The 12268-nt window shown below is 49.7% G+C and overlaps 4 protein-coding genes across 4 annotated transcripts; all 4 read left to right on the top strand.

Annotated features, from left to right (window-relative positions):
• Positions 1 to 1026: 1026 nt before the first annotated feature.
• Positions 1027 to 3071, top strand: N7519_011220 (uncharacterized protein; the record flags this gene model as incomplete). Its single annotated transcript, XM_057297993.1, has 9 exons — positions 1027 to 1342; positions 1416 to 1531; positions 1597 to 1663; positions 1739 to 1878; positions 1946 to 2222; positions 2275 to 2375; positions 2428 to 2617; positions 2679 to 2792; positions 2851 to 3071. The coding sequence occupies 9 exons, from the start codon at positions 1027 to 1029 to the stop codon at positions 3069 to 3071; spliced, it is 1542 nt and encodes a 513-aa protein (XP_057145875.1).
• A 799-nt stretch (positions 3072 to 3870) lies between these two features.
• On the top strand, positions 3871 to 4618 carry N7519_011221 (Tvp18 family protein; the record flags this gene model as incomplete). Its single annotated transcript, XM_057297994.1, has 4 exons — positions 3871 to 3907; positions 3969 to 3984; positions 4170 to 4265; positions 4318 to 4618. 4 exons carry the CDS (start codon positions 3871 to 3873, stop codon positions 4616 to 4618), a joined length of 450 nt encoding a protein of 149 aa, XP_057145876.1.
• A 2065-nt stretch (positions 4619 to 6683) lies between these two features.
• Positions 6684 to 9576, top strand: N7519_011222 (Aim21 family protein; the record flags this gene model as incomplete). Its single annotated transcript, XM_057297995.1, has 3 exons — positions 6684 to 6871; positions 6909 to 7606; positions 7658 to 9576. The coding sequence occupies 3 exons, from the start codon at positions 6684 to 6686 to the stop codon at positions 9574 to 9576; spliced, it is 2805 nt and encodes a 934-aa protein (XP_057145877.1).
• An 851-nt stretch (positions 9577 to 10427) lies between these two features.
• On the top strand, positions 10428 to 11909 carry N7519_011223 (RING finger domain protein; the record flags this gene model as incomplete). Its single annotated transcript, XM_057297996.1, has 1 exon — positions 10428 to 11909. One exon carries the CDS (start codon positions 10428 to 10430, stop codon positions 11907 to 11909), a length of 1482 nt encoding a protein of 493 aa, XP_057145878.1.
• Positions 11910 to 12268: the final 359 nt, after the last annotated feature.

Here is a 12268-nt window from a genome sequence, read left to right on the forward strand (position 1 = left end):
GTTCAACATAAGTGGTATACTCTAGGGTTGAACAAGAATTCTCCGGTAGCACAATGGTAACTCAACGGCTAGAGTTGATCATAACAAGGCACAGGCTGTCACCCCTGGGATTCCATTTTCCAGTCTTTGATCTACACTGGGAGTTTGGTGCTATTAGTTTGGAGTGCAATACACCTGCTGCCCAATAGGATTGCTAGAGTTGTTGCCTTGGTATCACTCCTTTTTAAGGCATACGTTAGCCTGTCCCAAGGATGAGATAGAATTAGAGCACAATAGTTCAGGCTTGGTAGTCTCGTTCCTTTGGGTTAGGACAGCCAGACGGGCTATGGTGTATTTTGCCTCGTATCCCGAACTTTGTCCCAAACGTTGCTGGCAAACCCTATCGGTGCTAAATTTAAGCCAGTTGGCAGGGCATAGATGAATCCATGGATGGAACGATCTGACTCTGAACCGTGGAAGTCGTGGTGGATATGATGAGGGCCTCTCCAAGATTGACCTCAACTTCCAACCTTCCAAGGTTGGAAGGTTCGTATTATGGGTACATGTATGATTTAACGCAAGGAGCGCTAAGCTCAGAATACATGATAATCGGACTGGACTACAGTTTGGTAATTACAAGGTATTTTAGCGTCCATGGGTTGTGCCGCAAGTAACCAGGGGCGAACAGCGTGCCACCACCTCTATACTCACTCATTGTACTCACATCTACTACATAGTCCTTATCTTGATATATAACGCATATATGAGCCATTAAAAACTGCAAAGTTCCCGCTATCAATGAACTTGCCACGCAATATTACTCAATATCGCTTTCAAATCAAAGAACCCGAGGCCGATCAACTGCCAAGGAAGTACCCCCAATATATTATCCCCAATATAGTATACCCCTCATGCCAAGGGATATTATCCCCAGTTTTCGGACTTGCCCCCGGTTAGCTTAAGCTTTTTTCAAGGGTCTAGTATAAATACTCGCGGAATGATGCCCGCGCTGGTTGACTCTCTTCTTCTCTCATCTCTTTGCCTGCCATGGTTGATTCAAAGGGCACACCGGAGAAGACCTCCCTACACCAATCTGATGATACCCCAGTCCAAAATTCCCCATACATCGCCGATCTCAAGCAGGATGAGCTAGTTGCAGACGCGGAAGCATCCAGCCTCGGCTCACCGACCTTCCAGGGAGTTGATGAAAAAGCCGTCCTCCGGAAGATGGACATCCGTCTTATTCCCATGCTGAGCTTGTTATATTTGTTAGCCTTCTTGGACCGCGGGAATATAGGCAATGCAAAGATAGAGGGGCTTGTTGACGATCTCCATATGACGGGACCGCAATACAATTGGACTTGTATGATGAATCCAATCCCTTGAGTTGCTTGTTTTCATGAAAGAATGACCAATTGACACATGTTTGTGGGTAGTGACCGTCTTCTTCTTTACCTACTGCGTCTTTGAATTGCCGAGCAATCTGCTTCTGAAGAAGCTAAGACCCTCGAGATGGCTTCCCTTGATCATGATCGCCTGGGGAATTGTTATGGTGAGTGCGCGCGTTATGTGAGGGTTGTCTCGGGTAGTATTTAATAATGGATTTGTTCCAAACAGACCTTGATGGGTGTCGTTAACGATTACGGTGGACTTCTCGCAACTCGTCTGTTTTTGGGCGTTGCAGGTATGTTGATGTCTGCCCTTCCCCAACCTGCACCTTGTTCTAGTCAAGACTAATCAGTGCAATGAAACAAAACAGAGGCCGGTTTGTATCCCGGTGTGGCATACTATATTACGCTCTGGTATCCACGTCACCGAGCACAGTTCAGACAAGCTCTCTTTTTCAGCGCTGCCAGTATTGCGGGTGCATTCTCTGGGCTCCTTGCATACGCTATTGCTGTAAGTGTTCTGTCCGCTGCCCGCTGGCAGCAATGAAAACGTTACTAATGATTCTCGGAATTCTTAGAAAATGGACGGCGTGGGCGGATATGCTGGCTGGAGATGGATCTTCATTCTTGAGGGTCTTCTTACGGTTGTTGTGGCACTTATAGCTCCATTTGCGATTCACGACTCTCCGGAAACCGCCACCTTTTTGACTGAAGAAGAGCGTCGATTTGTGATCCACAGCTTGCGGATTCAAAACTCGGCAGATTCGCGCGAGATTGACCAAACGAATGATAAGTTCGAAATGCGCTATGTCATTGATGCTTTCGCCGACTGGCAAATTTGGTTGGGTCTATTCAGTAAGTTTTGTCGTTTCTGCGTATAATATATCTTTAACTGATCCATAAAAAGTGTACTGGGGTATCACTTGTCCGCTATACGGCATTTCTCTTTTCCTTCCTTCGATCATCAAGGACCTAGGCTATAAGTCTTCGACCGCCCAGCTCCTTACTGTAAGCTCTCTATGAGACTTTCTTATTGAAGCGGAGATTGACATCATATCAGGTACCAATCTATATCACTGCAGCAATTGTCGCTGTTATTGCAGCGTGGATATCAGACAGACGCAAGCAACGATCCCCATTCATTCTCTTCTTCATGGCCATGATCGGCATCGGCTTCATCATCTGTCTCGCATCTACAGGTCGGGGAGTGCCAGGTGTTATGTACTTTGGTATTTTCGTCGCGGTCGTCGGTAAGTACCTCCAAGTAACCAACATCCGCATACTTGTATACACCAACTAACACACCAAAAGGAATCTATCCAGCCTTCCCCGGAAACGTCACATGGCTTAGTGTCAATATGGCAGGTGACTACAAGCGAGCTGCCGGCATGGCCATTTACATTGGACTAGGAAACCTGGCAGGAGGTAAGCATAGCGCATCAATTGGAGATTGAGATTCATACTAATGGTCCTTACTCAACAGCTATGTCCTCGAACTTCTACCGTGCTCAAGATGCGCCAAATTACATCCTTGGTCACTCTCTTGAGCTTGCTTTTGTTGTCGTGGGTATGATGGCAACAGTCCTTCTGCGCATCACGTACCAGCGTATTAACCGGAAGCGGGATGCCATGGATCCTTCAGAGTATCCTGAGAATCCTGACTCGCTGGGTGATCGCTCTCCGTTATTCAGGTACATGCTTTGAGGTAATTGCGAGAGTTGACTGGATAATAAAGATTGAGCATGCCATCGTTCACCTGGGCACCTGGGGACCTCGGGAATATGTTCAGATTACGTTGTGTGCTTCTTTAGGTGCTCACCTAATATAGACATCTCTCTCGACTTCTTTATACATACACGTAGAGTGTACATACCTATGTAGTGACTGCTTTCCAGGGTCTACTTTCCATATTGTGGATAGTCCTGTCATTACGTCTTGACTAAATAAGATGCAGAATGCACGATACCTCGCCCAAAAGCGAGAAGCCCAGCAGGAGTTTTAAGCTGATGCAGAATGTTGCAGCCCGCCACTCAATTCAAGATGTTATCTGTTATCTGGTGAGTCGCTTATATAGGAATCATAGCTTAGTTGATCAAGTTCTTCCATAAATTTCAAAAATAGACTATGAATCTTTTATGCATCGAAAGAAGTAGAAATAGCCCAACTAATTGGGGCCTTGACTATTGGCGTCTGCCTGGTGATTGATTATGTTGGAAGCCCCGTCTTAGAAAACAACGGGATGATCTTATCAAAAGCAACATTGGGACTTTAGAACATTTGGAACACTGCAGTGATCGTCATATCCCCATATCTTTCATTCACGTTGCTCGTCGCTCTGTTGATTGTTGATCGTTGCTGCCCATTTTGTTTGTTTCATTCTTTGACCGCCCTGGATAGTCAACCGCGTGTACACTTTGCCGGACTGACACCTCTGATCATCCGCGAATCCCCCCATCTTTGATCTTCAGTCCTAGTTTACCCAATCCTTTTTTGCTAGCCCACCATGTCGCTAGGCGAAGAGCTCCGATCGCGAAATTTCAGTAAGTGTCTGGATTCTGTAACACCACATCTCAATCTGCTAACCTTGGTGGCCTTTTCTAGGCATCTATGGACAATGGTTAGTTTACCGCGTTGCCTTCCCACACTCAGTGCTCTTTGCAGGACTGCGTCATGTCGCGGGAGAGCACTGGGCACTTTGACTAAATGGTTGAATTGTGTTTGCTACCTCGAGTGGCGGTGCTTCAGTCACTCTCCCCAACATCAGTTCCGCATATACAGGGATCGATCTAACGAAACATCTAGGACGGGTGTGCTGTGTATTATCCTCTGCCTTGCGCTAGGGATTGCGAACATCTTTTCATTCAACGTGGTTCTGATTATCATCAGTGTCCTCAGCATGTGAGCCGCATTCATTCCCCACTGATTCATGGCGAAGTCTAACCCGTTTCAGTGCCTCGGCATTCATCATCCTCTTCATTGAAGTGCCCTTCCTCCTCCGAATTTGTCCCACATCACCGAAATTCGATTCCTTTATTCGCCGTTTTACAACCAACCCGATGCGCGCTCTTATTTACGCCATCCTTGGTGGTGTCCAGCTTGTCAGTCTCGCCGAGAGGGCTTCCAGCTTGATTGCTGGCGCCGTATTCCTTCTCATCACGTCTATTTTCTACGCACTCGCAGCTCTGACGAAGCAAGAGTTTGTGGGAAGCAAGACCCTGGGTGGTCAGGGAGTTGCACAGATGATTGTCTGATCGCATGATGTTCATGCCGAGCCGTTCCTACCTTTTTGTATACCAGCTGGACCCATCTTGGGATTAATCCTGGTGATTGGAGGGTTGTGCGACACGATGAAATGCTCGATGCAGATGGTGCAGAAGATAAAATGCCATTTGGGCAGCATGCATTGGGATGCGCTATGAAATAGTTTTTGCGTTTTTATTGTGTACTTGTATGTCTCTGTTTGGTTCAGGATGACCCTGCTGGACATGGCTGTTTTCAAAGTCGATGAGCGTTCCTACAGCAGATATATCCGTGGTTTCCTTTCTTTTTGTGGACTGCGTCCAGAATAGGAGTTCTGTTTACTATCTTGAAGGTGTATTCATTTACCAAGCTTAATCTAACCAGAGTGCCAGACTAGGCTCCATATGAGCTCAGCTATATGTTGTAGACATACTCTGTGGTGAAGCATAAGCTCTTTGGGTCCCCGAGGGCTTAGAAGCACGTGGGGGATACATTGAGTCCAGCACTTGGGTACATATGTATCTAAGGTAACAACGTCTAGGCCCATTAGGCAGTAGCTCGCCATGTGGGCGATACTGAGCCCAAGGCTAATACAGATATGGTTGGAAGTGCATCTATATCCGCCAGGCCCTGAAAGAGTTCCACCAATAGGACTGGGTGGGAATAGACGTAGACTATGACCTATGACCGACGCACCGCGTATGCTATATGTTACATACCGTATGTATATGCACACTAGGCGTCCCATATATGGTAACCCGTATGCGGAATTTGTGAGGTCTAGCTGGGCTAGGCAGACGAATGTAATCGAGTTTGCCCCGCACACAAGCCATAGTTCTGGCTTGAATTACAGGCAGCTGAGCCCAGGAACGTGGCGCAAGGTGTGGAATAAACCTTCCAAGGTTGGAATATTGGTCACAGGTCATGCTACCCCGCAAATTCCTTTTAGCCCTGGTGATCAAGATGTGGCGGGTATTCTCGCTATTTCGGTTGAGAGTGGATCTCAACGTTGAACAGATCATTGTATCCTAGTGAGTTGGAGGAATAACGAAGTCAAAAGAGAGATGTAGTTACATAGAGACTAGGAATTCACAAGATAGCACACATGTATGTCAAGAATGCTCTATGATGTAGAGTGAAGGGTACGATGTACGGAGGAGAGTTAGTAGAGTTGGATAGCTACATGTCAACGATGATGCAATGCGGAGAACAATGATACTTCACCGCCTCGGCCTGGCCAGCCAATCCAACTGTAGAGAAATCGTCTTATCATACGGAGGAGAAAGCAAAAGGTCAAAGGACACTCCAATATCAAGTTCTAGACTACATGTACGTACTCCGTGCAAGATATTGACCTCGGCGAGGAACTCTTTTTTTAGATATCTTGTACAAATGCTACAACATTCGGGGAAGAATATACACGCTTTGATCATAGATGAGATGGTCTGGCCAACTGCGGGTACCATGTACTGTAATGCTACAGAAACGAGGCATTATTCCAAGACCAACCTTGGCCACTGGCATGGCAGATGAAAGAAGGAAAAAATGCCTCAATATTCAGATCGAAAATCAAGGCCTTAGACTGATCTCATCGGCGGGGCGATGAATTGTAATGGATCATCGTTGGCCCCTATTTGACCTGTAGTAATGATACGGTATTAGTATGATACGCTATTCTCCGTTGCGGTCAGAGCACGTCAGGCTGGCAGAAAGAGCATACATCATCTCTCTTCCCCAAACTTAGTTTCGGGATTGCTTCAATATCTCTGCTTTCACTGTTTCAATTGCACATTTTGACTCTCGTTCCAATTAGACTGAAAGTGGTTCTCACCATATTCAGGTAAGCAGACCATTCCGTATGCTCTTATCAGCTGCATGGGCTGGGCCGGCCTGCTCTCGGGGGGGTCTTGCATCAATTTGATGCATATCCATAGTAGCTGCGATTGGTTGCATGAATCCCTGCAAGTCGGTTGGGACCGTGTGTCCATTGTTTCCTAGCCCGCACAGGGCCAAGCGTACCCGTGGGGTATCCGGTTGGGCTGCTGCTGACCTGTTAACAGCTCCCAGGACTTCACCATGTCAAGTCAAACTGCTCCGGCCATCCCCCCTCGGCCGGCTCGATCTCCCAAACCACCGTCGTCGTTAGAAATGCCCAAGATACCCCCACGCCCTGGCAACCGCCGCAATGATCGTTCGGCTTCACCCATGCGTGATAGCTATGCACCTTCGCCGTTCAATGAATGGAGTGGTCCTGAGCATGAGCCGTACCATTTCGAATGATCCGCCTCCACGTCCACCCAGCGTCACGATACCGTCTCTCGGTGAGGAGGGTATTGAATATGCGGATCTCGACCCAGGAAACGTGTCGGACAGCCATCACCAGACCCCCGCGGAGACTCGCAATGTTAGCAGTGATCTCAAGATCCATGCACCGAGACCCTCGTTGCCGACATCAAGTGCTGAAGCAAAAGTCCAAGCCGTCACCCGTACTGATTCCCGCCAGGCTGCTGCGGCAGGACTGGGCCGTGGTGTTTCGCCTGGTCGCGAGGAACCAGAACGCTCAAGTCGTTCCACACATTCCCGAACGAGTGGCTCACGCGCTGAATCCTCAACTGCGTCCAATGAGCGCCGACACTCTGCCCATATCGGAGAGGAGCACGGGTTCCGCGTGCCCATGTACCCCAATGCTGGTGACGTCCAGGCACCATCCCCCAGCCCGTACCTTGAACAAGGCCCGCAGCGTTCGAGCCGTAACCACAACCGCACTCGTAGTGCTCGGGACTCTTCCTTGCCCCCTGGTAGCTATGGTTTGCACGGACATGGTGTTCAGCATCCCGATAAGTTTGAGAAGGCTTGGTATGAAAAGCATCCCGATGAATTCGTGAAGGAAGAAGGACAATATGGCCCTGGTGTCGGCACCCCACGTCCTGATTGGGCAATGAGTAGCGACGACCTCAACAAGATTGTTCGAAGCTCGGCGCAGACTGGTTCCGGTCTTGGTGAGTAGTTGGAGCAATTGCGCTGTCACTTTAAAAGCTAACTGTAGCCAGGTACTTCCCCAACCGTTGTGGGCACCCCTGAAGAGGAGGTCGGGTATTTGGCGTCCGACGAGTACATACATCAAATTGCTTCTCCCGCTCCTGACGTTCGACTCGAAAGCCAGCCGACTGTCGAGTCGCCACTTCGGCAGATGAGTTTCCCTTCAGAAGCTACGCAGAAGCCAACCACCGCAAGCCCTCAGCGTCAACGTAGAACCAGTTCGCATGGACATCACGATAGCGGCGTTATCCATGTGGATGATCCGATGCATCCTTTGCACCACCCGGACGGCTTTGCCCCGACACCGGCGCTGGAAGAGAATGAGCCAACAGATGAGAATGTGGAGGAAGAAGAAGAGCCAATCTTGGCGGCTGATGAAGTGCGCCCTGAGGCAGCGTACTTACATCCCGCCGTCTCGCCGACATTTGAGCATCGTGGAAGCTTCGATGATGATAGCCGCAGCCGGACCCCTAGTATCCACAGTCGATCCAACAGTCGATCAACAAGCGCGCAAGGCCAATTCCCGGTGCTGACACGCTATGACTCGCGTGAGGATGCGCATACCCCCCTTGAAGACGTCGATGAGTACGAGCCGTTGTTCCCTGAAGACGATGCTAAGCAAGAAACCCTATCAGCTGCGGATCGTTTTAAGAAAAGGCCAGACACACTCAAGCATAGATTCCCTAGTCAGGATATCTGGGAGGATACCCCGAACAGTCTGCAGCTTCATGCCACCGTCACCACCCCAGATCTGCCTAAGCGAGACTCTTCTGAAATCTTCGAAACGCCCGAGCAAGAGGCCACGCGTAGGATGCAGAACACGAAGGTCGACTCCCATCAGGTAGCCACCCACATCCTGGAAGGCGAGAGCACCAAGGAGAAGGCTCCCGTGCGACCAGACACTTTGAAACAGCGTTTCCCCAGTAGAGATATTTGGGAAGATGCCCCCGATAGTCACCAGCTGGTGACCACAATTGAGCCCGCGAAAGAAGAATTGAAAAGTCCAGAAGTACCTTCCAAGCCTGCGATTCCCCCGCGCCCACAGAGACAGGCTCAGTCTACCTCGCCGACTGAAAAGCGCCAACCACCAACAATCCCAGAGAGACCCAAACCCCAGATCCCTACTCGCCCGGCTAAGCCCGGTTCCCAGGCCCCAGCAGGCACCGCTGAAGCCCCGAGAGAGACCTCTGCAGTCAAGGCCAAGCCCGCAATCCCTGCTCGTCCGGGTGGAAGCAAGATTGCAGCCATGAAGGCGGGCTTCCTCACTGACTTGAATTCACGTCTGCAACTAGGCCCACAGCAGGCCAAGCCTCAGGAAAAGGAGCCCGAGGCGCCGGTTGAGAAGCAGCCTCTGAGCGATGCTCGCAAGGGAAGAGCCCGCGGTCCAGCACGACGAAAGCCAGCCGTCGAGAAGACAACTTCCAAACTCCCCACTATTCCAGAGATCAAGATCACAGAAGCTCTGAATGTCTGGCAAGTCGGCCAGGATGGGAATCTTGTGGTAGGGACTGGTAACAAGGAGAAGTCTGCTGCTGCTGTGAAAGAACCATCGATGCCGGTTGAACGCCCAATGGCCCCTCCAATTGCCAAGAACACTGCCGGTGAATCTGTAGACCCAAAGCCTGAATCCCCCGTTGCGGAGGACGTGACATCGCCCGAAACCACACCAGCAGATGTTCAGCCCATACAGACCCAGGAAGAGACGCCGAAATCGCCTGAGCCGTCTCCGGTAGCAACCGAACCCGCAGAGAAGGAGGAAAAGGAAAAGGAAAAGGACGACGTGAGCGAGACAAAGCCCGCTGAACCTGCAGCAGCAGCCGCGACGTTGACTGAATCTGCCGCAGCTCCGGCTAAAGTGAATGACGCCCTAGAAGACATTGCTGCATCAGGTGACGACAAGAGGGATGGGAGCATTCACTCTGAGCAGTAGTTGAATATGTGCATTGGTTACCCCTCGCTTTTCTATGATGTTGCTTATCACACCCCTGCTCATCAGATCGCCAGATCACATCTTATTACTTTCTGCTTGTTTAATGAATGATTTGTTACTTAATTCAAATTCCAATCTCTCCTTAATCCTTTGTGTAGACGGCTGTAGTGTTCTGTAGCTGGCCACAATATGATGCTAACTTTTAATGTCCCCAATCTACTACATGGCTTCAATGTTGTCGTGAAGGTGCAAACGCAGCAAATACACGTGTAGCGAGCCCAAAACATGCCCTCAGTGTAATCCAGTGTCCAGCTAGGTATACCTACGCTTCTGCAATCAGACCAAGCAAAACAGTGAGCGAGCCTACTCATAGGCACTACGATCGAAAAAGGGCCTGGTCTCTCAGGCATGAGTGCATAAAGAGAAAACACTGAATAATGGTAGTATATTGGTATATTTACATACTTGAATTAGAAAATGAAACACATCCGGAAGCATGTCACATGAATATATAGATGATAGATGTCCGACGATCATTTACCGTCTCCGGGGGTTGGCCTCGATGACCAATGTGACGTGATTGCCACGTGACCGTCGTTGACAGCCGCGGTTTACAGCCGAACTGAGGACTCCGACCTCCACTTAGCGGAATGGAGCTCCTCTCTTCTTGTGCTCTGAGGCAAATTTCGAGACATTTGTTTGCTGCGTCAGCTTTTATATGGTTCATCTCTCTACCCAGAAGATGCTGAACCCCGTCCTTTGTCTCTTATCGAGCCCGATTTAGATCACTATTGCACTATCTAATTACAATTCTTCATCGGCACTGACTTGCATACCTTGTCCCCACTACGATGGCGTCCGTCCCGGGATACTCTGCGGCAGGCAGAACCAGACCAGTCGATGACACCACGTCCGCCTATCCTGATGAAAACGCCATCTCTCAACAGACCATCTCACCTCAAGAGGAGTCGATGGAGGACACCGAAACTGTTTTCTTAAATAAGAGCGTATCAACACCGAGCCACGGATCGGATATCTCCAGCAAATCACTCAGTCCATCATCAAAACCCCCCAATGTATCGGAGGAAGACGAACCGCGCAAATGCTGGATTTGCTATACAGATGAAACGGAGGACTCGCCACTGAACCTGGAATGGCGGTCGCCTTGCCCTTGTGCCTTAACAGCCCACGAGGCATGCTTGCTCGACTGGCTTGCCGACATGGAAAACCCCCGGTCGCGCAAAAGCAACGGCGGCGTAACAATGCAGTGCCCTCAGTGCAAGACGGAAATTGTGGTCACCCGCCCACGGAGCTACGTGGTCGATATGCTTCGACTGGTCGAGCGCGTAGCAGGCCGGTTAGTCCTTCCCGGCATGGTGTTCACAGTGGCCGGCACTGTGTGGGCTGGGTGTTGCGCGCATGGGGTTTACTCAATGTATCTCGTTTTCGGTACCGAGGAAGCCAGACAGATCATGGAGGAGACTATGGAGGGGCCATGGAATCCCGGCATGAATATCGGGTTGCCACTTATCCCGCTCGTCCTAATATTCTCACGCACTCGGTATGCCGAAGGCCTTCTTCCGGCTATTCCAGTTCTTTTCTTCGCTGCGCATAACCCCGGGCAGGAACCCGACTTCGACTTGTGGCCACCCACACCAGCTATGACGTTTGCCGCGCTGCCATACATCAAGAGCTTCTACGGAGCGCTTTACGAACGGCTATTCGGTGGCCTGGAACGGAAATGGATTGCCGAGGTACAACCCCGCGCGGCGGAAGAAGTCTTGGATGATGCGCAGCAACAAGATCAGGCGGAGGGTCTCGACCGGTTCGGTGAAAATGGGAACGGACAGATCCTGATGGAGATCGATCTTGAACTACAAATGGGAATGGGCAATGAAGATGAACAGAACCATGAGGCCGTCGGGCAGGGCGAAGATGCCGAGGGCGGCCCCAACGGAGCACAAGATGCGGGACAAAACAACAACCCACTAGGACTTGGGCGGCGACAGAACGAGATTATTGCCGATACCAGCAATCTCGCTGATGTCGTACTCGGAGCACTCGTCTTCCCAGCAGTCTCTGCCTCAATGGGTGGCCTATTGAAGTATCTTCTACCTAAGTCATGGACATCCTCGGTCACGGACCGTGGCCGCTTAGGGATACTTCAGACTCGCTGGGGTCGCAGTGTTGTTGGCGGATGCATGTTTGTTCTGTTGAAGGATGCACTGGTCCTTTATTGCCGATGGAAGCTAGCCCAAACACACCGTCGCCGCAAGGTCTTGAACTACGATCGAGCTAAGAAACACCATGCATCAAAGCGGTCCACTGGATAGCTTTGAACAGACCGTTCCTTGTTTCAATCGGTTTAAGTCACTACTTTCCTCTGCTTATCTTCGGCGCGTCGACAGCATTCTATGGCGTTTTATGGCATTCTCTTTGACGGCTTTGGTGGGACATTTCATATATGATGCCTTTGATGACTCTCGATACTGCTGAATACCTCTATCTTATCGTTCGACAAAAATATCAAGTCATGATCTCTGCTCAAAAGCCATGTATCCATTTCTATCTGTACCTATCATAAATCTCAAGACTGGCTTAATTGACCAGTCATCGCACGTAGAAATTTCTTTTTTGGGTATATTGTTTTCCTCCAAATCCTTCTATTCAATAACCGAACCAAATGACAATT

The sequence above is a fragment of the Penicillium mononematosum genome (assembly GCF_028829835.1).
Source record: "Penicillium mononematosum strain IBT 11891 chromosome Unknown utg000005l:1.0-9366267.0:1.0-9372171.0, whole genome shotgun sequence".
NCBI lineage: Eukaryota > Fungi > Ascomycota > Eurotiomycetes > Eurotiales > Aspergillaceae > Penicillium > Penicillium mononematosum.